Here is a 22889-nt window from a genome sequence, read left to right as displayed (position 1 = left end):
GCACCTGAGCAAGGTGTGTTTTTTTTTGTTTTTTTTTTATAAGTCCCGGCCCAGGTCAAAAACGCGCCCGACGGCCCCGCCCCCCCGCCTCCGAGTCCCCCCAGGCCCCCACCTCCGAGTCCCCCCACCTCCAAGTCTCCGAGTCCCACCCACCCTCCCTGAAGACGATACTCACCTGCTCCAGCGATGCCTGGTCTCAGCGTCTGTAGCGCGTCCTGAGTGAGCGGTCACGTGGCACCGCTAATTAAGGTCATGAATATGCGCATATTCATGACCTTAATTAGCGGTACCACATGACCACTCATTCAGGAAGAAGGCGCTGCGGCGCCGCGGGACAGAGCCGGAGCCAGAGCCGGAGGGATGTCGGTGCGGCGTGTGGGACACACAGGCAGCTGACAGGTGAGTATGAGGGACGAGGGACGGGGGACGGGGGACGGGGGGAGGATGGGAAGCCACCAGCGCCATGCAAGATGGCCCGGGAGAAGGAGCGGGGGAGGGGGTGGAGAGATGAGCCATGCATAGGGAAGGATAGGGAGGGGGGAGAATTATGAGCGCCATCAGCCATGCATAGGGAGGGAGGGGAATTATGAGCGCCATCACTCAGCCATGCATAGGGAGGGGGGGAATGATGAGCGCCATCAGCCATGCATAGGGAGGGGGGGGAATTATGAGCGCCATCAGCCATGCATAGGGAGGGGGGGGGAATTATGAGCGCCATCAGCCATGCATAGGGAGGGGGGGGGAATTATGAGCGCCAGCACTTAGCCATGCATAGGGAGGGGGGGGAATTATGAGCGCCATCAGCCATGCATAGGGAGGGGGGGGGGAATTATGAGCGCCATCAGCCATGCATAGGGAGGGGGGGGAATTATGAGCGCCATCAGCCATGCATAGGGAGGGGGGGGGGAATTATGAGCGCCATTAGCCATGCATAGGGAGGGGGGGGAATTATGAGCGCCATCAGCCATGCATAGGGAGGGGGGGGGGAATTATGAGTGCCATCAGCCATGCAGAGGGGGGAATTATGAGCGCCATCAGCCATGCATAGGGAGGGGGGGGGGGGAATTATGAGCGCCATCAGCCATGCATAGGGAGGGGGGGGAATTATGAGCGCCATCAGCCATGCAGAGGGGGGGGAATTATGAGCGCCATCAGCCATGCATAGGGAGGGGGGGGGAATTATGAGCGCCATCAGCCATGCATAGGGAGGGTGGGGGAATTATGAGCGCCATCAGCCATGCATAGGGAGGGGGGGGGAATTATGAGCGCCATCAGCCATGCATAGGGAGGGGGGGGAATTATGAGCACCATCAGCCATGCATTGGGAGGGGGGGGGAATTATGAGCGCCATCAGCCATGCATAGGGAGGGAGGGGGGGGAATTATGAGCCATCAGCCATGCATAGGGAGGGAGGGGGGAATTGTGAGCCATCAGCCATGCATAGGGAGGGAGGGGGGGGGGAATTATGAGCCATCAGCCATGCATAGGGAGGGGGGGGAATTATGAGCCATGAGCCATCAGCCATGCATAGGGAGGGGAGGGAATTATGAGCCATGCATACAGGAGGAGGGGAGGGGGATATGAGCCATGGCCATTATACAATATGGAGCATCATGTGCGGTCATTATACAGTATGGAGCATCATGTGCGGCCATTATACAGTATGGAGCATCATGTGTGGTCATTATACAGTATTGAGCATCATGTGCGGCCATTATACAATATGGAGCATCATGTGCGGTCATTATACAGTATTGAGCATCATGTGCGGCCATTATACAGTATGGAGCATCATGTGTTGTCATTATACAGTATTGAGCATCATGTGTGGCCATTATACAATATGGAGCATCATGTGCGGTCATTATACAGTATTGAGCATCATGTGCAGCCATTATACAGTATGGAGCATCATGTGTGGTCATTATACAGTATTGAGCATCATGTGCGGTCATTATACAGTATGGAGCATCATGTGCGGTCATTATACAGTATGGAGCATCATGTGGGGCCATTATAAAGTATGGAGCATCATGTATGGCCATTATACAGTATGGAGCATCATGTGCGGCCATTATACAGTATTGAGCATCATGTGTGGCCATTATAAAGTATGGAGCATCATGTATGGCCATTATACAGTATGGAGCATCATGTGCGGTCATTATACAGTATTGGGCATCATGTGTGGTCATTATACAGAATTGAGCATCATGTGTGGCCATTATACAGTATGGAGCATCATGTGTGGTCATTATACAGTATTGAGCATCATGTGCGGTCATTATACAGTATGGAGCATCATGTGCGGCCATTATACAGTATTGAGCATCATGTGTGGTCATTATACAGTATGGAGCATCATGTGTGGCGATTATACAGTATGGAGCATCATGTGGGACCATTATAAAGTATGTGGAGCACTGCGTAGCCATTATACAGTATGGAGCACTGCGTGGCCATATTTTTTTGGTTTTAATTATTGTATATAAAACAGTGTGATCAGCAGTGCTGAATGGGTGTGGTTGGGACTTGGATATGGGTGTGATTAGTTGTGAAATGGGTGTTGTCAGAGGCGTGGCCCAAAATTTGCCACGGCGCACTACGTGCGCCGCAACCTTTACACCTTTTTCCCTTCTTCAAAAGTTGGGAGGTATGGTACCGCATTTCCCAGATCACAGCAAGTACCGCAAATCCCATAGGGAATGAATGAAACCAAACGCAGTGTTGCCGTAAGTGATCCGTTACGCGGCAGATGCAGAAAAACTGCCCGATCTGCTGCAAAAGGCGACTTTCACAACAGCAATTCTTGCCAAAGTCACTGCGGATAGTGTCATACTCACCAATGTGGGAGGCAGCACTAAAAGTGCCTAGGGCAGCAGAAACTCATATATTGGGAAACCCCCAAACGTGATACCATTTTAAAAACAGCACTCCCTGACATATTGAAAACTGCTGTCAGGTAGTTTATTAACCCTTCAGGTGCTCCACAGGAATTAATGCAAAGTGGTATGACAGAAATGAAAATGTGTATTTTTACCACCTAAATGCCGGTAACTTCTGAACAGGTTACAACAGCCGACAGACTCTAAGGCCGCTATTTGGTCATGAATTGCCATCGCAAACATCGGGACCACACAATCATGATCTGAGGGCACCAGTTGGGATAAAGAGGAAGCCCCCACACTCTGTTAACCATTTATAATGATGTAGTCACTATTGACAGCAGCATCTAAGGGGTTAAACAGATATGTACAGTGCCAACACTGATCGTGGCTGATGCAGCAAGTTGTCAGCTATAGTGTACAGCCGACAGCTGCTGGATTCTCACCTGTATGGGGAGGCTATTCTCTTATATCTCAGGTCAGTTAAAAGACGTATTGGCTGTCATTAAGGGGTTAAAGCTTTTGAACAAGATAGCTATATGTCACAATAGCCTAGCATTAGTTTCTCATCATTGACTAGAGAGGGAGAAGTCTAGGGAATTGTAATGTTCTGACATAATCACAATTATACAATGATTATTCAAGTTATTTTGTCAGTCAAGAGTATTGTTCTTTTATGATACATTACTTATGTTGAAACTATCTTTTTTTTAATCTTTGTGGTAGATAAAATCAGCTAGTGGATCGCCCCCAGACACAGGGCCACGCATTCTCGGTACCGGGCCTCTCTGGTTCGGTTCTGAGGCTGTCACGGTGGCTAGACCCGGTCCGCGACCCTGCTAAGGGGCGTCCAATAAAGGTGATGCAGTCTGTCAGGGGTTCGTGACGCCACCTGTGGTGTTCGATCAGGGTGACCGACGCTGCTGTGGGGTCCGCTGGGGTGATGGAATGGCAGCTGGATGGTATACCTTCCCACAGGTGAAGTATGTCCCCAGGGCTTCCCAGTAAGGTGGATGGTGATGGTGTGAGGTGCAGTCAATAACGAGGACACAGGGTTGCAGTCTCTTTACCTCTTTACTGAAGACATCAGGATCCTCAATCCAGAGCACGTTTAACAGGGCTATCAGAGACCGGCCGGTCCGATGGGCACTTCCAGAGTTTCCCTCGCAGATGGAAATCATTGCCTACCACTAGCGCCTGTGTGTTGTAGTCCTACCCTGCTGAGCATTCGGAATAGTTCTCACAACTGCTGTTCTCGTTCGTCGTTCTCTACAGCTCTCTCTCTCTTTAGTTCCAGAAGTTGCTAGTTTCTCGTCCCCCAGTATGTTTTGGCTAGGACGCACCCATATGACGGGAAGGCCTGGAGGTCTTCCGGGACCCTAGAGACGCCCCTCTCCCACTGTTGCCCCCTATGTCTTCTTAGGAAATTTAAGGTAGACAGCCAACCTATAATTAACTGTCCTGCGGAGTTTGAAGTAAGGCCTAAAGTCAGTTACTCCCGCGGTGTTCCGGCCACCGGCTACGCGCCTCAGTAGGATGTTGCCTCGGTCTCACGGTACGACTCCTACTGGTACTCCTTTTTGATTGATCTGGTTTACACTGTTCCACAATATCCTTCCCTTCTTGTCTCTCTCTTAGGATACCGCCGCAAGGAGGTGCAGGCGCGGCTCCGTTACATTCTGCTCTGTTCGCTAGGCACCTGCCAGGTTCCCACGCCTGACTGGGACCCCCTGTGTCTTCTCCCTGCAACACCCCCTGCCACGGGATGTTGCCTGAATCCAACCCAGTCAGCTTCTGACTAACTTTCTATCCAACCCCTAGTTTTACCAGTGTGAGGAGGGGCCCAATAAATAAAGCCTTTTGCTCCCCCTAGTGGCCGGAGTGTGAAGTGTAATGTGTGCTGGTGATACCTGGTCAGGAGAATTCCTTCAGTGCCATCAGACGTACCATCACTCCCCTTAGTGGCAGAGTGTCATACTGCAACGACCAGGTCTCTGGGGCGCTGCACTCCCCCCCTCCCCCGGTTAAATCCAGTATTCCTGGACTGGGAAGAAGAACAACAATACATAGCAGCAAAAGACATACAAAATTTTTGAAATGCTAAAACAAGTAATAGAACAATGCTTCCCTTTATGGGAGGTGAGAACACTTGAACGTTACAAACGAAATTAAATATTTTCAAATAACAGGTTGACTATAAATAACTCTCAGTACCTAGCCGGGTATTCTACCAAGTGCAAACTCTGAACAATAATTTAACCTTTTCCTTCAAGGGCGTATAAGCTGAACCCACTAAAGGCCTACTGTTATGACCTGGTGGTCAGGACAATAATGGACCTGGTGGTTAAGAGCCCACGGAATGACCTGATAGTTACTGATAATAAGGACGAGCTATGGGACGTGGGAACTCTGCTGACTGCAATCCCTAAACCTATCAAACACACTAGAAATAGCCGTGGATTGCGCCTAACGCTCCCTATGCAACTCGGCACAGCCTAAGAAACTAGCTAGCCCTGAAGATAGAAAAATAAAGCCTACCTTGCCTCAGAGAAATTCCCCAAAGGAAAAGGCAGCCCCCCACATATAATGACGGTGAGTAAAGATGAAAATACAAACACAGAGATTAAATAGATTTAGCAAAGTGAGGCCCGACTTACTGAACAGACAGAGGATAGGAAAGGTTACTTTGCGGTCAGCACAAAAACCTTCAAAAAGACCACGCAGAGGGCGCAAAAAGACCCTCCGCACCGACTCACGTTGCGGAGGCGCTCCCTCTGCGTCCCAGAGCTTCCAGCAAGCAAGACAACAAATTAAATAGCAAGCTGGACAGAAAAATAGCAAACCAAAGAAATACAAGCTGGAACTTAGCTTCTGATGGGAAGACAGGTCACAAGAACGATCCAGGAGTGAACTAGACCAATACTGGAACATTGACAGGTGGCATGGAGCAAAGGTCTAAGTGGAGTTAAATAGAGCAGCAGCTAACGAATTAACCTCGTCACCTGTGAAACTCAGAAACACCCACCAGAGGAAGTCCATGGACAGAACCAGCTGAAGTACCATTCATGACCACAGGAGGGAGCCCGACAACAGAATTCATAACAGCCTACTATAAAATACTATATAAATATCTCAACTTTTCTTTCTGTTCTAACTTCCCCAATGCAGGACCGCCTAGCTCCTTGGCTGGGTCTACTGTCATTGTGCCGACCATCTTTCTACAGTTCTCAGCAGGACTCTCTCTCTAACCCCTACGGGTTTAAGCAGCAGCAAGAAACAGTTAGCTATTTACATTTTCGGATCTCCGAGGTTTACTTCTGCTCTGGTGGCCTCTGCCAGGGCCTAACCGGGCAGGCAGACCTCGAGGGTCTGGGAAGCCTCAAATCCCGGCCTATTTCTGGCAGTGCGGGAGTCCAGTGAGCGATCCGAGGAACAGCAGCCGCTGCTTCAGCCCATTCTTCCTCCAAGGACTTGGCAGCAACCAGGACAGAGGTACAGCGCTGGATATCCCGAGCCCACCAGCCGTGGCCCTTCTGGTACTTGCAGTAGCTTACCGCATCCCCCGGCAGCAGGACAGCACCCTCACTGTTGCCCCGCAGGCCAGCCTCCACCACCTCCCGGGTGATATGGACCCTTATTGTCGATTTGATTTCCTGGACAAAGCCTCTTCCTCCCTGGGGCTGGTAAACGATCACCACTCCCCATTTCGGCAATGACCCATCCAGCAGCTCACCACGGGCCTCCCGTTCCACGTCCCTGGCATGCTCAGCTATGAGGTGCTTCCGATAATCCCCCCAAGGGACGGGGGGCCCATGTCCCACTCACGCGTTTCCGGGTCGAATGATGCGGACTCTGGAACTCCACCAACCACGCCGGTAGTCGGGTCATGCATCGGCAGAACACCGATCCCCGATCGGCCAGGGTACCGAGCCCGCTCGCAGGTGGGGGCTCTGGCAGCTCCACACCATTCCTCAGGGGCGGCCACCTGGTCTGGTGCAGGTAGCGGGGGCTCCGCGGACAGCTCCCAGGACTCAATCTTCTCCAGCGGCGGCATGCCGGTACAATCCTCCGGTGATGGGGACCTAGACTGGGCCATCTTTCTCCGCAAGCCTCCCCGGCTTTCCAGCTCCACTCCGTCTGAGTCATAGTTTCGTTTCTTCGGTCTCCGCCCGCCATAGAAGATGAGAAGGCGGACCTCAGCCGCTGACGGACCCGCCCTCAGGATACAGCAATACTTAGACTGGGCGGCTATTATCTTTCGCGCTCTCCAGCTTACTCACGCCCACTTCCACGCCCTTCTTCTTCTCTTGCGCTCCTAGTGGCGCTACAATGGCGGCAGTTTTGGTGGAAATCTTGCGGCAGATAGCAATACACAGTCCTTGCAATAAATCACAGTCCAACACGTTTTCAATCACAGTTCCAAGGCACACATGACCTGCTTCTCAGGCTTAAGTAGGATCCTGTTCGTGATGCCAAGTTGGATCGCTGTTATGATACGGTGGTCTAGGAGCAACATGGAACGAGCTCTGAAGGAAGTGGTAGCTGTACTGACCGCAGTCCCTAAGCTCAACACAACACTAGAAGTAGCCGTGGCATGCTCCTAATTCTCCCTAGGCATCTCGTCACAGCCTAAGAGCTAACTACCCCTAAAGAAAGAAGGCAGGAAAGCTATCTTGCCTCAGAGAAAATCCCCAAAGGATAGATTAGCCCCCCACAAATAATGACTGTGAGTGGAGAGGGAAAAGACATACACAGAATGAAACCAGGATGAGCACAGGAGGCCAGTCTAGCTAGATAGATAGGACAGGATGGAATACTGTGCGGTCAGTATAAAACACTACAAAAATCCACTCAGAGTTTACAAAAAATCTCCACACCTGACTAAAGGTGTGGAGCTCAAATCTGCCTCCCAGAGCTTTCAGCAAGACAGAATTAATTCACACTGATAAGCTGAACAAACATAGAAAGCACAGAATGGATAAGTCCACAATCTATGGACAGAAAAGAGCAAGCAAAAACTTAGCTTTGCTGAACTGGTCAGGATAACAGGGAACTCCAAAGAGATGTGAATCCAACCAGGAACCATTTACAAGTGGCACTGGCTGAAGAAAGAGCCAGGCCTAAATAGCCGAGCAGAAGAGAAGATAAGTGGAGGCAGCTGATGACAGCTAACTCCAAGGAGCAGCCATACCACTAGAAACCACAAGAGGGAGCCCAAGAGCAGAACTCACAAAAGTGCAACTTACAACCACCGGAGGGAGCCCAAGAGCGGAATTCACAACAGTACCCCCCCTTGAGGAGGGGTCACCGAACCCTCACCAGAGCCCCCAGGCCGATCAGGATGAGCCAAGTGAAAAGCACGAACCAAATCGGTGGCATGGACATCGGAGGCAACAACCCAAGAATTATCCTCCTGGCCATAACCCTTCCACTTGACAAGATACTGAAGCCTCCGCCTCGAAAAACGAGAATCCAAAATCTTCTCAACCTTATATTCCAACCCTCCCTCAATCAACACCGGGGCAGGAGGGTCAACCGAGGGAACAACGGGCACCACATATCTCCGCAACAAAGATCTATGGAAAACATCATGAATGGCAAAAGAGGCTGGAAGAGCCAAACGAAAAGACACCGGATTAATAATTTCAGAAATTTTATAAAGACCAATAAACCGAGGCTTAAAATTAGGAGAAGAAACCTTCATAGGAACATGACGAGAAGACAACCAAACCAAATCCCCCACACGAAGCCGGGGACCAACACACCGATGGCGGTTAGCAAAACGTTGAGCCCTTTCCTGAGACAACGTCAAATTGTCCACCACATGAGTCCAAATCTGCTGCAGCCTGTCCACCACAGAATCAACACCAGGACAATCAGAAGGCTCAACCTGCCCAGAAGAAAAACGAGGATGAAAACCAAAATTACAAAAGAAAGGTGAAACCAAAGTAGCCGAACTAGCCCGATTATTAAGGGCAAACTCGGCCAATGGCAAGAAAGACACCCAATCATCCTGATCAGCAGACACAAAGCATCTCAAATAGGTCTCCAAGGTCTGATTAGTTCGCTCAGATTGGCCATTAGTCTGAGGATGAAACGCCGAAGAAAAAGACAAATCAATGCCCATCCTAGCACAAAAGGCCCGCCAAAATCTAGAGACAAACTGAGAACCTCTGTCAGACACAATATTCTCCGGAATGCCATGCAAACGAATCACATGCTGAAAAAATAATGGAACCAGATCTGAGGAGGAAGACAACTTAGGCAAAGGTACCAGATGGACCATTTTAGAGAACCGGTCACAAACAACCCAGATAACAGACATCTTCTGGGAAACAGGAAGATCCGAAATAAAATCCATGGAAATATGCGTCCAGGGCCTCTCAGGGACCGGCAAAGGCAAAAGCAACCCACTAGCGCGGGAACAGCAAGGCTTGGCCCGGGCGCAAGTCCCACAGGACTGCACAAAAGCACGCACATCGCGCAACAAGGAAGGCCACCAAAAGGACCTAGCAACCAAATCTCTGGTACCAAAAATCCCAGGATGACCAGCCAACACTGAACAATGAACCTCAGAAATTACCTTACTTGTCCATCTATCAGGAACAAACAGCTTCCCCACTGGACAGCGGTCAGGCCTATCAGCCTGAAATTCCTGAAGCACCCGCCGCAAATCAGGGGAGATAGCAGAAAGAATCACCCCCTCCTTAAGAATGCCAACCGGCTCAAGGACTCCAGGAGAATCAGGCGAAAAACTCCTAGAGAGAGCATCAGCCTTAACATTCTTAGATCGCGGGAGATACGAGACCACAAAATCAAAACGGGAGAAAAACAGGGACCATCGAGCCTGTCCAGGATTCAGCCGCTTGGCCGACTCGAGGTAAATCAGATTCTTATGATCGGTCAGGACCACAACACGGTGTTTAGCTCCCTCAAGCCAATGTCGCCACTCCTCAAACGCCCACTTCATAGCCAACAACTCCCGATTGCCGACATCATAATTGCATTCCGCAGGCGAAAACTTTCTGGAAAAAAAAAGCACACGGTTTCATCAAAGAACCATCAGACTCCCTCTGAGACAAAACAGCCCCTGCCCCAATCTCAGAAGCATCGACCTCAACCTGAAAAGTAAGAGAAACATCCGGCTGACGCAACACAGGGGCAGAAGTAAATCGGCGTTTAAGCTCCTGAAAGGCCTCAACAGCCTCAGAGGACCAATTCGTCACATCAGCGCCTTTCTTCGTCAAATCAGTAAGGGGCTTAACCACACTGGAAAAGTTGGCAATGAAACGGCGATAGAAATTAGCAAAGCCCAAAAATTTTTGAAGACCCTTCACAGATGTGGGTTGGATCCAGTCATGAATAGCTTGGACCTTAACAGCATCCATTTCTATAGACGAGGGAGAAAAAATAAAACCCAAAAAAGAGACCTTCTGAACTCCGAATAGGCACTTAGACCCCTTCACAAATAAAGCATTATCACGAAGGATCTGGAACACCATCCTGACCTGCTTCACATGAGACTCCCAATCATCGGAAAAAATCAAAATATCATCCAAATATGCGACAATGAATTTATCAAGATAATTGCGGAAAATATCATGCATGAAAGACTGGAACACAGATGGAGCATTAGAGAGCCCAAATGGCATCACAAGGTATTCAAAATGGCCTTCGGGCATATTAAATGCAGTTTTCCATTTGTCACCCTGTTTAATACGAACAAGATTATATGCCCCTCGGAGGTCAATCTTAGTAAACCAACTAGCCCCCTTAATCTGAGCAAACAAATCAGTAAGCAAAGGCAAGGGGTATTGGAATTTGACCGTGATCTTATTAAGAAGATGATAATCAATACAGGGTCTCAAGGAGCCATCCTTCTTAGCAACAAAAAAGAAACCCGCTCCCAATGGTGACGAAGAGGGCCGAATATGCCCCTTCTCCAAAGACTCCTTAACATAACTCCGCATGGCGGCATGCTCTGGCACAGACAGATTGAAAAGTCGGCCCTTAGGGAACTTGCAACCAGGAATCAAGTTAATAGCACAATCACAGTCCCTGTGCCGAGGAAGGGAACTGGACTTGGGCTCATCAATACATCCTGGAAATCCGACAAAAACTTAGGGACCTCAGAAGAGGGGGAAGAGGAAATTGACATCAAAGGAATGTCACTATGTACTCCTCGACAACCCCAACTAGTCACCGACATAGTTTTCCAATCCAGCACCGGATTATGTTCTTGTAACCATGGAAATCCCAGTACAACAACATCATGCAGGTTATGCAACACCAGAAAACGGCAATCTTTCTGATGTGCAGGAGCCATGTACATAGTCATCTGTGTCCAGTACTGAGGTTTATCCTTGGCCAAGGGTGTAGCATCATACCCCTCAAAGGAATAGGGCTCTGCAAAGGCTGCAAGGAAAAACCACAGCGCCTGGCGAATTCTAAGTCCATTAAGTTCAGGGCAGCACCTGAATCCACAAATGCCATGACAGAAAAGGACGACAATGAGCAAATCAGGGTCACAGATAAGAGAAATTTAGGCTGTATAGTACTAATGGTAACAGACCTAGCGACTCTCTTAGTACGCTTAGGGCAATCAGAGATAATATGAGCCGAATCACCACAGTAAAAACACAGCCTGTTCTGACGTCTGAATTCCTGCCGTTCTATTCTAGTCAAAATCCTATCACATTGCATAGGTTCAGGACTTTGCTCAGAGGATACTGCCATATGGTGCACAGCTTTGTGCTCACGCAGACACCGATCAATCTGAATGGCTAGAGACATAGATTCGCTCAAACCGGCAGGCGTAGGAAAGCCCACCATAACACCTTTAAGGGCTTCAGAAAGACCTTTTCTGAAAATAGCAGCCAGAGCCTCTTCATTCCATTTAGTGAGCACAAACCATTTTCTAAATTTCTGGCAGTATAACTCTGCCGCTTCCTGACCTTGACACAAGGCCAACAGGGTTTTTTCTGCATGATCCACAGAATTAGGTTCGTCATACAATAATCCGAGCGCTTGAAAAAATGCATCTACATTCAATAATGCCGGATCCCCTGTTTCAAGAGAAAAAGCCCAGTCTTGAGGGTCACCACGCAGCAAGGATATGATGATTTTTACTTGCTGAATGGGATCACCAGAAGAACAGGGTTTCAAAGCAAAAAACAATTTGCAGTTATTTTTAAAGTTCAAAAACTTGGATCTGTCCCCAAAAAACAAATCAGGAGTAGGAATTCTAGGCTCTAAAGCCGGAGTCTGGACAACATAGTCCTGGATACTTTGTACTCTTGCAGCAAGTTGATCCACACGAGAAAACAAACTAGAGCACAGGAAAAAAATGGTTCAGAACTTTCTTTTCCTTCTTTTGAGATGCATTTAATTCATTTTTGGCCACTTGTACTGTTATGATACGGTGGTCTAGGAGCAACATGGAACGAGCTCTGAAGGAAGTGGTAACTGTACTGACCGCAGTCCCTAAGCTCAACACAACACTAGAAGTAGCCGTGGAATGCTCCTAACTCTCCCTAGGCATCTCGTCACAGCCTAAGAGCTAACTACCCCTAAAGAAAGAAGGCAGGAAAGCTATCTTGCCTCAGAGAAAATCCCCAAAGGATAGATTAGCCCTCCAAAAATAATGACTGTGAGTGGAGAGGGAAAAGACATACACAGAATGAAACCAGGATGAGCACAGGAGGCCAGTCTAGCTAGATAGATAGGACAGGATGGAATACTGTGCGGTCAGTATAAAACACTACAAAAATCCACGCAAAGTTTACAAAAAATCTCCACACCTGACTAAAGGTGTGGAGCTCAAATCTGCCTCCCAGAGCTTCCAGCAAGACAGAATTAATTCACACTGATAAGCTGGACAAACATAGAAAGCACAGAATGGATAAGTCCACAATCTATGGACAGAAAAGAGTAAGCAAAAACTTAGCTTTGCTGAACTGGTCAGGATAACAGGGAACTCCAAAGAGATGTGAATCCAACCAGGAACCATTTACAAGTGGCACTGGCTGAAGAAAGAGCCAGGCCTAAATAGCCGAGCAGAAGAGAAGATAAGTGGAGGCAGCTGATGACAGCTAACTCCAAGGAGCAGCCATACCACTAGAAACCACAAGAGGGAGCCCAAGAGCAGAACTCACAAAAGTGCAACTTACAACCACCGGAGGGAGCCCAAGAGCGGAATTCACAACAGATCGCCCCCAGACACAGGGCCACGCGTTCTTGGTACCGGGCCTCCCTGGTTCAGTTCTGAGGCTGTCACGGTGGCTAGACCCGGTCTGCGACCCTGCTAAGGGGCGTCCAATAAAGGTGATGCAGTCTGTCAGGGGTTCGTGACCCCACCTGTGGTGTTCGGTCAGAGTGACCGACGCTGCTGTGGGGTCCGCTGGGGTGATGGAATGGCAGCTGGATGGTATACCTTCCCACAGGTGAAGTATGTCCCCAGGGCTTCCCAGTAAGGTGGATGGTGATGTGTGAGGTGCAGTCAATAACGAGGACACAGGGTTGCAGTCTCTTTACCTCTTTACTGAAGACTTCAGGATCCTCAATCCAGAGCACGTTTAATAGGGCTATCAGAGACCGGCCGGTCCAATGGGCACTTCCAGAGTTTCCCTCGCAGATGAAAATCGTTGCCTACCACTAGCGCCTGTGTGTTATAGTCCTACCCTGCTGAGCATTCGGAATAGTCCTCACAACTGCTGTTCTCGTTCGTCGTTCCCTACAGCTCTCTCTCTCTTTAGTTCCAGATGTTGCTAGTTTCTCGTCCCCCAGTATGTTTTGGCTAGGACGCACCCATATGACGGGAAGGCCTGGAGGTCTTCCGGGACCCTAGAGACGCCCCTCTCCCACTGTTGCCCCCTATGTCTTCTTAGGAAATTTAAGGTAGACAGCCAACCTATAATTAACTGTTCTGCGGAGTTTGAAGTAAGGCCTAAAGTCAGTTACTCCCGCGGTGTTCCGGCCACCGGCTACGCGCCTCAGTAGGATGTTGCCTCGGTCTCACGGCACGACTCCTAATTGTACTCCTTTTTGCTTGATCTCGTTTACACTGTTCCACAATATCCTTCCCTTCTTGTCTCTTTCTTAGGATACCGCCGCAAGGAGGTGCAGGCGCGGCTCCGTTACGTTCTGCTCTGTTCGCTAGGCACCTGCCAGGTTCCCACGCCTGACAGGGACCCCCTGTGTCTTCTCCCTGCAACATCCCCTGCCACAGGATGTTGCCTGAATCCAACCCAGTCAGCTTCTGACTAACTTTCTATCCAACCCCTAGTTTTACCAGTGTGAGGAGGGGCCCAATAAATAAAGCCTTTTGCTCCCCCTAGTGGCCGGAGTGTGAAGTGTAATGTGTGCTGGTGATACCTGGTCAGGAGAATTCCTTCAGTGCCATCAGACGTACCATCACTCCCCTTAGTGGCAGAGTGTCATACTGCAACGACCAGGTCTCTGGGGCGCTGCACTAGGACAGATTATATGATGCTTGTATCTTGCCATCGGTTTGAGCCTGTTATCCTTTTGATCTTTTTTTCATTTGGTAGTCATATTTGATGATTTAGTAGTTGGATCACAATAGCATTGTTTTATTAATCAGTGTTTTTTACTTTTTATATAAACATACATAAAAAAAACGCAACAAATGTGGCAAACACAATAGGACATACGAAGCCGCAGGGGCTAGAAATGTAGCTTAAAATTTGTGCCAAAAACTGTCTCAGCACAAAATCACATGTACATCAGCGCTGGAGTCACCATTTTTGGAGCGGTCGCTAGAGCATGTGTGTATTGGCTTCTATCGGCCCTACACGACATGATTGTGGGGCATTGATTGGCTCTCTTGGCACCCAAAGACTGCCATCTTGGTACTCCCATAAAGCTCAGCTGCAGGCTGCCTTTATAGAATACAGTTATCTTCACTAGTAAAAGCAATCATTATGTTCAAGTCCCCTAAGGGGACTAAAAAATGAAGTAAAAATGTAAAAAAAATGTTTTAAAAATATTTAAAAAAGTAAAAACTATTCAAATCACCCCTTTCCTCCCCAATAAAGATAAAAAATAAACATATTTCATATTGCAGTGTCCGTAAAAGTTTGCTTCATCAAAATATAAAACTAATTGATATGTATGGTAAATGGTGTAAAGAATAGATTAATCAAAACACCAGAATCATGGTTTCTCATTCATCACACCTCCCTTAAAAAAGTGTCATATGTATTCTAATCTGGTATCAATAAAATTGTTAGCTTGCTACGCAAAAGACAACCCTCACACAGCTCCATTGACAATTAAATAATGCTATGAGTCTTGGAAAATGGCGACACAAACAAAAAAAAATTATTTTACATACTTCAGAATTTCTTTTTCACATGTTAAAAAAAATCTACGCAAATTTGGTATTGCCATAATCATACTGACCTGGCAAGTAATGTTTCCTACTCATTTTTACTAGACTGTAAATCCCATAGAAGTAAAACCCTCAAAACTATTTTTTTTTTACCAATTTTCAGTGCATTGCATAGTAAAATGGATGGTGTCACTCAGAACTTCAACTCATCCCACAAAAAAAAAACAAGACTACATACAGTTATGGCAACATAAAAATTAAAAAGGTATACCTGTTGGAAGAAGGGGAGGGAAAAATGCAAACATAAAGACAAAAATTGCTGCAGATGCAAAGGGTTAATGTCTTGGGCCGAATTTATTATGCATTTTCGACAAGTGCCAGGCACATTGAAGGGGGTTGGAGAGAGGAGGGTGGACTAAATTGTGATCATGGGTGACAAAATTGTGCCAAGTGTTGACAAAACTTTGAATACCAAAGTAAGCCAACAAATGTATAAACTGAAACAGTCTAAAGAAGCACCAGAATTATCAACATATGTAAACATGCATTGTCTAAAATTTAAACAATGTTAGTGAATCAGCTCCAATATGTGTTAACACAGTCTTAGATATATTCTTCCCATAATGATATTGATCAACTGATTTGCTTACAGGTTCAATTTCCCTGTACACACAGAAGCTATGTATGTGCTGTCCTGTCGAATCGGCAGATGAAGAAGAGGACAAGTTGAAATAAAAAGATGCTGCATACCTGACAACTTGAAAAATCTGTCCATTAATATTACAACATGTAGTGGTAAAAGAACACTCCTGGTAAAATAAATACATTGTGTTACGCCAAGTACTGGGCTTAAAAGTGTAGAAAATGACACAAGGATTTGACAACAGCAAAGAACCCCAAATAAATGTTGTATGAGTGTTTTGCTTGGAGTGTCCCTTTATGGCTATATATATATATATATATATATATATATATATATATATATATATATATATATATATATATATATATATATATATATATATATATATATATATATGATGCATGGTCATTATTTATTTGCAAAAACATTAGGTTTATGAAAGTTGAGCAGCTACAGTAAATGTGTCACATTACAATGACTGTATAGTAAAAGCAGCTAAAAGTGTACAGTTTCCTCCACTGTGTTCAGAAATGTATTCATTATTATTATTTATTTACTGTATATAGCACCATTAATTCCATGGTGCTGTACAGGAGAAGGGGTTGCATACAAAGTTATAGATATTGTTTACATTATCAAATTTATGATGACAGACTGGTACAGAGGGGAGAGGACCCTGTCCTTGTGGACTTACATTCTACGGGATAATGGGGTAAAGACAGAATGTCGGGGTGCAGCAGCTCCGGTGTTGGTGAGGATGCAGCTCGGGCGGTGGTGAGGCAGCAGAATGGTTATTGCAGGCTGTAAGCTTTCCTGAAGAGATGGGTTTTCAGGTTCCGTCTGAAGGAGCCGAGGGTGGTGGATTATCAGACATGTTGAGGCACAGAGTTCCAGAGGATGAGGGATATTCGGGAGAAATCTTGGAGGCGGTTGTGTGAGGAACAAATAAGTGTAGAGGAGAGTAGGAGGTCTTGTGAGGATCAAAGATTACGTGAGGGAAGATATTGGTAGTTACAGAGATATAGGGAGGGGACAGGTTGTGGATGGCTTTGTAGGTCAGTGTTAGTAGTTTTAACTGGATTCGTCGGGGAATCGGGAGTCAGTGGAGGGATTTGCAGAGGGGAGAAACAGGGGAGTATTCATACCCAAGTGAGTTGACCAGTATGCACCAACTTTAGGAAAGTGTAGAAGAGACCTGGGATCAGATTTTCGTCTAATCAAAAGCTTGCCCAGAAGGATTCAGACAGTGTTTAAAGCTAAAGGTGGATTTAGATTTAGAATTTTAACATTTTGATTTTTAGGAGAAGAAACAGTAACAATGCAGTGAAATTACGAAAATCTGCATAACTAATCATATGCAAAATAGTTGCAGGTCAAATTCATATATCAGATGGCCGAGATAATGGTAGTCTCAAGTTCGAAGCAGTAGTGGATAGTGAGATATTGGGCCTGAAAGTCAAAAGTACAAAACATTATTACCCGTTTTCTCATCAATGTGCATGAATACGGCACCAGAACCACCAGCAATTAATACATCACCAGAATCATCAACAGTATGTGAGTATATCACCAGTAATATCAGTATATGAATGCAACACCAGAACCACCATCATACAGCCCAAAGTACACCAATCAAGGGTACAATTAAATATTTAGACTATCAAGGAAATGTGCTGTACAGTATCAGAAAGCTTGGTATGAGTCACAGATCATGGGTTCTTCAACAGGATAATGACCCAAAGCACACAGCTAGAAACATCCAAGAATAGTTAAGATCAAAGCATGGGACTATTCTTAAAGGGGGTATCCGGGACATTACAAAAAACAAACAAAAAATGTATCTAAGCACTAACAGGTAGGTAATTGCAACTTACCTGCCTGTTGTGCACAGCGGTGTTCTTCACCGTCACAGAGAGGTTACAGTCCGCTCCTGATGGGGATTAAGAAGCTTGTGCTGATGTCACGTCTACAGAGTGGAGACTTCTTTTCCGCTTTGCTCTGTCAACGGGGCGGGACTTACGACGTCATTCTTATTGACAGCCGGATCCCCGCTGCCCAACTGGGGGAGCCAGCTGTCAGTCAGAATGATATCGGAAGTCCCTGCCCCATCGCATCAACAGACACAGCTAAATCCCCGACATTATGTGACGGCTCTGTGGCGGGGAAGAACGGCACCGTGCACAACAGGTAGGTAAGTTGCATTTACATACATTTTTGCTTTTTTGTAAAGTCCCGGATATACCCTTTACGTGGCTTGCATGAGCCCTGATCTAAATCCTATTAAACATTTGTGAAAGGAGCTGAAACCAGCAGTCTGGAGAAGGCATTCTTCAAACCTGAGACAACTGGAGCAATTTGATAACAAGGAGTGAGCCAAAATACTTGTGGACAGGTACAGATGTCTCATTGAGATCTTCAGACACCGTTTATTTGCAGCAAATGCCTCAAAAGGTTGTGCAACAAAATATTAAGTTAGTACGATTATTTTTAGTTAATAAATCAATAGTAATAGTGAAAATAAGCAACATTATAATATATCTTATCAGAGATATCTGCTTTTAGCATCTTCGGGATTTATCTTTCATTTTCAAAATTTAAAATTTATTGGTAAAACCTGTATTCAGTTAAGACAGATTGTTACATTACTGAGATAGGAGATTTCAGTTGCTTCTGATATGATTCTATGTAGACAAGAGGGTGGAGCTCGACCTCTAGCTCCTCACTCCTCTCTGCATAGACTCTTATAATTAGCAATTCCCATCTACTATTTAAGTAATGTAACAATCTGGTTTCACTGAACACAGCGTTATATAAATTGAGAATTTTGAAAAGGAATGATCAGTCCCATTGAAGAAAGAAGCATGTTTCTCTGATAAAATATATTACAAAGTTGCTTATTTTCACATATACTATTGATTTGTAAAGTAAAAATTAAAACGACAGTTACTTTTTAAGGGTACCATCATTTTTATCCAGGCCAGTTTTTTTCTGTTTAATCAAAATTCTAAAGGATTGCCTGATTTCCATTGGATCATATTCAGTAAATTAAAATTGAAAATTGCTTTTGTCAGTTTCAAGTTATTTCAGTGACCATTGTGGATTTTTCTAACTTTAACAGAAGGGTACCATTAATTTTGTTCTTGTGTGCGTTACATATAGTATACTACTTTATACACTATATACTACACTATACATTTAAAACTCCAAGCAGAGGCGAAAATACACATGAACATAACAATGTAAATAAAGGCCAAAAAGAGAGAGAGAGCGGCACAGCTCTGAAAGATAGAGAAAACCGGTGACAAACCAACGAGGTGTGTAGCAGTCTAAGAAATGAACCAGGAGGTGCAATCTGCAGAAAAATAGTCCATGACAATCCAGAAAAAAAAGAAGAAAGCAGATGCACTCACCAGATGCAGTTACAAAGCGTCCTTTATTTCAGTGCCAGCCGGCACATAATTCACGGCACGGGGGAGAGGGAAGTGGACAGGGAGAGTGCGACAGGTAAGACGACGGCCGTTTCGCGCTGCCTGAGAGCGCTTCTACGGGTCCATCAGAAGCGCTCTCAGGCAGCGCGAAACATATATTTTACATACACTATACACATTATTACACACACTATTGCATACATTATATACTACACATACACACATACTGCATTATTTACACATTATTATATGTAATTATCTATTATGTCTATCTCTTAAGCAGCAGAGGCCTTCACAATCCTGACCCATCACAAAACAGCAGACATAACTAGTATCATAAGTCACTGGTCGGTAAAGAGGGGACCCAGTACAGAGCAGGAGATGACTAGGAAATCAGCTTTGCAGACACAAAAACTGTCATCCTCTCCCATACCACTGTATCTGGTCCAACTACCTCTTCTGATGTGAGGAGAGGGAGCCTTTGTTTATAGACAGCAGTTTATTTTTGTATAATGCTGTTAGAGAAGGCACATACATTGTTGGGAAGCCATGGGCAGTCTGTTTCTTCAGAAATGGTGAAGGTAATTTCTGCAGCCTATTTTAGTTCTGCAGTCTAGTTCTGAAGCTACTAAAAGTTGCATCAATTTGTGAAGCTGCCACCCACTGACCACAATAATCATGACTTCTCTCAAATTGAGGTGAGATAATTATTGACATTTTCTAACTCCAAGACTTTTCCTGCTAGACCATATTCAGTGCTACTCTCCTGAGTAGGAAGATGAAGAAAAGATAGAGAGGAAGAATCAGTGGTCTTCAGGCAGCACTGAGATCTGCACAATACGAATTCTCAAGACCATGGCTTAGTATGGCCAGATTAGATTGGCCCTTTCCTATCAGCCCATTATGTTAGCAGTCCACCAGGAATCTGCCCGCCAGGGTTTGTTGTCACGGTGGTTTCCAAAATTGTACCAAATCCTTTGTAGAACCGATGCATAATAGACCGTATTGACTTATAATGGGGTCTGTCCGGTTCTATTGTGGTATCCAATGTTTGTAGTGCTATGCAGCATTACTACTCTTGGGAGCTGTAAATGAAGCTGCCATAATGCTTTGACACACACATGAACACAATCAAATAGCCCCTGTACACATTAAACTAAAGTCAGTGGGATCAGCTGACAGTCTAATGGGTATGGGTGTTATGGACCTGGTGGTTAAGAGCACGCGGAACGACCTGATGGTTAAACTCACACAGGACAAGCTCTGGGAAGTGGGAACTCTGCTGACCGCAACCCCTAATCCTATCACACAACTAGAAATAGCCGTGGAGCGTACCTAACACGACCTAGATGCCTCTTCACAGCCTAAGAGCTAACTAGCCCTAAAGATAGAAAATAAAGCCTACCTTGCCTCAGAGAAATTCCCCAAAGGAAAAGGCAGCCCCCCACATATATTGACTGTGAGTTAAGATGAAAGTCACAAACACAGAGATGAAACAAGTTTCAGCAAAGGGAGGCCAGACTTACTAAACAGACTGAGGATAGAAAAGGTATCTTTGCGGTCAGCACAAAAAACTACAAAAAACCACGCAGAGTGTGCAAAAAGACCTCCGCACCGACTCACGGTGCGGAGGTGCCACTCTGCATCCCAGAGCTTCCAGCTAGCAAGACAAAATCATGATAGCCAACTGGACAAGGAAACAATGAACAAATAATTACTAGCAGGGACTTAGCTTCTGCTGGAGTAGACAGGTCACCAGAAAGATCCAAGAGCGAACTCAAGAACATTGACAGCTGGCATGGAGTAACGATCTGAGTGGAGTTAAATAGAACAGCCAGCCAAAGAACAAACTACGTCACCTGTGGAAGGAACCTCAGAAGCAGCAGCTCCACTCACAGCCACCAGAGGGAGTCCATGGACAGAACTCGCCGAAGTACCATTCATGACTACAGGAGGGAGTTCGAAAACAGAATTCACAACATATGGGGGTCTCCCGACCAAAAATGTAAGGAGACAAAAGGATCCAATGATTGGAATTTACACTACCAATGTTTTTGTTTGGTTGGAAGATAAGCTGGAGGACTCTGACAGTGGCTCTCTCATAGAGAACCTAGGAAATATTAGCTGTGTATGGGGATCGGGGACAATTAAATGTCAGCCGAACGATTGACAGCTGTTGCCTGTATATTAAAATTAGTCTTTTCCCCACTTTCAGCTTTATAATGAACTCTATACATGCAGAGGTTATACTATTCGACACCTAGGATCTGCTCTACAGCAGATAACAGCACCTGGCATACAGGTCATGTACAGTAATATATACAAGGTTACTGGATGAGCTGACTGTCAAAATAATCATTCCCCAACATAAATGAACACATTGTTTGCTGCACAGAATGTACACAAAGTTGGAAGTCATTTTAACAATGGTGAAAGATGAGCAATGAATGTTTTCTTATTTCTAAATGAACAACCTGTGCTCTCTGGAAAATGTAAATGACTCTGTTTGCAAGGCTTACAGGTTTCCGACTGGCGATATAGACATCGACAACAATACTTGTCAGTATGGAACTGTGCAGGATAACTTGTCAGCTGCTACGTGGGCTCGTTATGGAAAGAATGCCATGATGTTTGTATAAAAGATCTGAACATGATAGAAATGTAAATTATCCAAATAATGTAGGAAAGGATTTATTATGTGTTAATGAACAGTAACTTGTGCAGATATTAAAGGGATAGTCCAGTAGTTAAAAAAACAAAATCGCAAAAGCAGGGGAGGAGATAAACTAGCAAAATAACTTGTTACATTTCCTGCAGTGATGGATTTTCATTTACTAGTGGGTGCAGTTAATCACTGGCTTTACATGTTATGAGAGCACTTGGCATATGACCACTGAAGTCTGTAATAGATAAGTATGGTTTACAGATCAACCTTACAGGACAACTAAAAGAACCGTGCAGCGCTGTTACTTTGGTATACATCGCATGACGTATGATACTGTAATATTATCCCTCTTCCGTGATATTGGTTCATGCATTATTCTGCAACATCAAAATGTGTAATGCCCCCCCCCCCCCAATGTCTCCACAGTCCATATACTGATGACATCACTGATTTTTTATAGTTCATTGTTTCACAATGTTCATCAGGTTCCTTGCATAGAAGTACAATGTAACTACAGTGATCATTCATGTACTGTTTCATGACTGTTACTATTGTTTTTGTGTTGTTATTAGTATTGAGCAAACGTGCTCAGAAAAGGTGCTATCCGACCATGCACGTGTGCTAGCCGAGTGACTTTGGTGTGCTCGAATAATATGTTAGAGACCCAGGACTGCATGTCTTGTGAGTCATGCTGCTGCAGTGCAGTATAATGCAACCTTCACCAGAGGGAGCTTGAGAGGGAAGTGAGACTGCATACACAGAGAAGCACCACAGAGCACCACAGAGCAGCAGCATAGGCGCCACCAAGGGGCGAGATAGTGGTCAAACAAGCCGAATGAAAAAACAAAAATAGGCAGAAGTACAAAAGGGATCAGCAATACACATGGTCAGGAGCAAGCCAGGAGGTTCAGCAATG

General features: G+C 45.7%; 1 protein-coding gene across 1 annotated transcript in view; it reads left to right on the top strand.

The window, feature by feature from the left end:
• LOC138641406 (Y+L amino acid transporter 2-like) overlaps window positions 1–16155 on the top strand; it is a 113763-nt gene extending 97608 nt beyond the window's left edge. Inside the window, exon 10 of the mRNA XM_069728938.1 lies at window positions 15890–16155. Coding sequence (XP_069585039.1) covers window positions 15890–15972 — 83 coding nt within the window. The 3' untranslated portion in view covers window positions 15973–16155. The remainder of the gene's footprint in view (window positions 1–15889) is intronic.
• Window positions 16156–22889: the final 6734 nt, after the last annotated feature.

The sequence above is a fragment of the Ranitomeya imitator genome, chromosome 6, assembly GCF_032444005.1.
Source record: "Ranitomeya imitator isolate aRanImi1 chromosome 6, aRanImi1.pri, whole genome shotgun sequence".
NCBI classification, from domain to species: Eukaryota; Metazoa; Chordata; class Amphibia; order Anura; family Dendrobatidae; genus Ranitomeya; species Ranitomeya imitator.
This window is presented reverse-complemented; position numbering and strand designations above follow the sequence as displayed.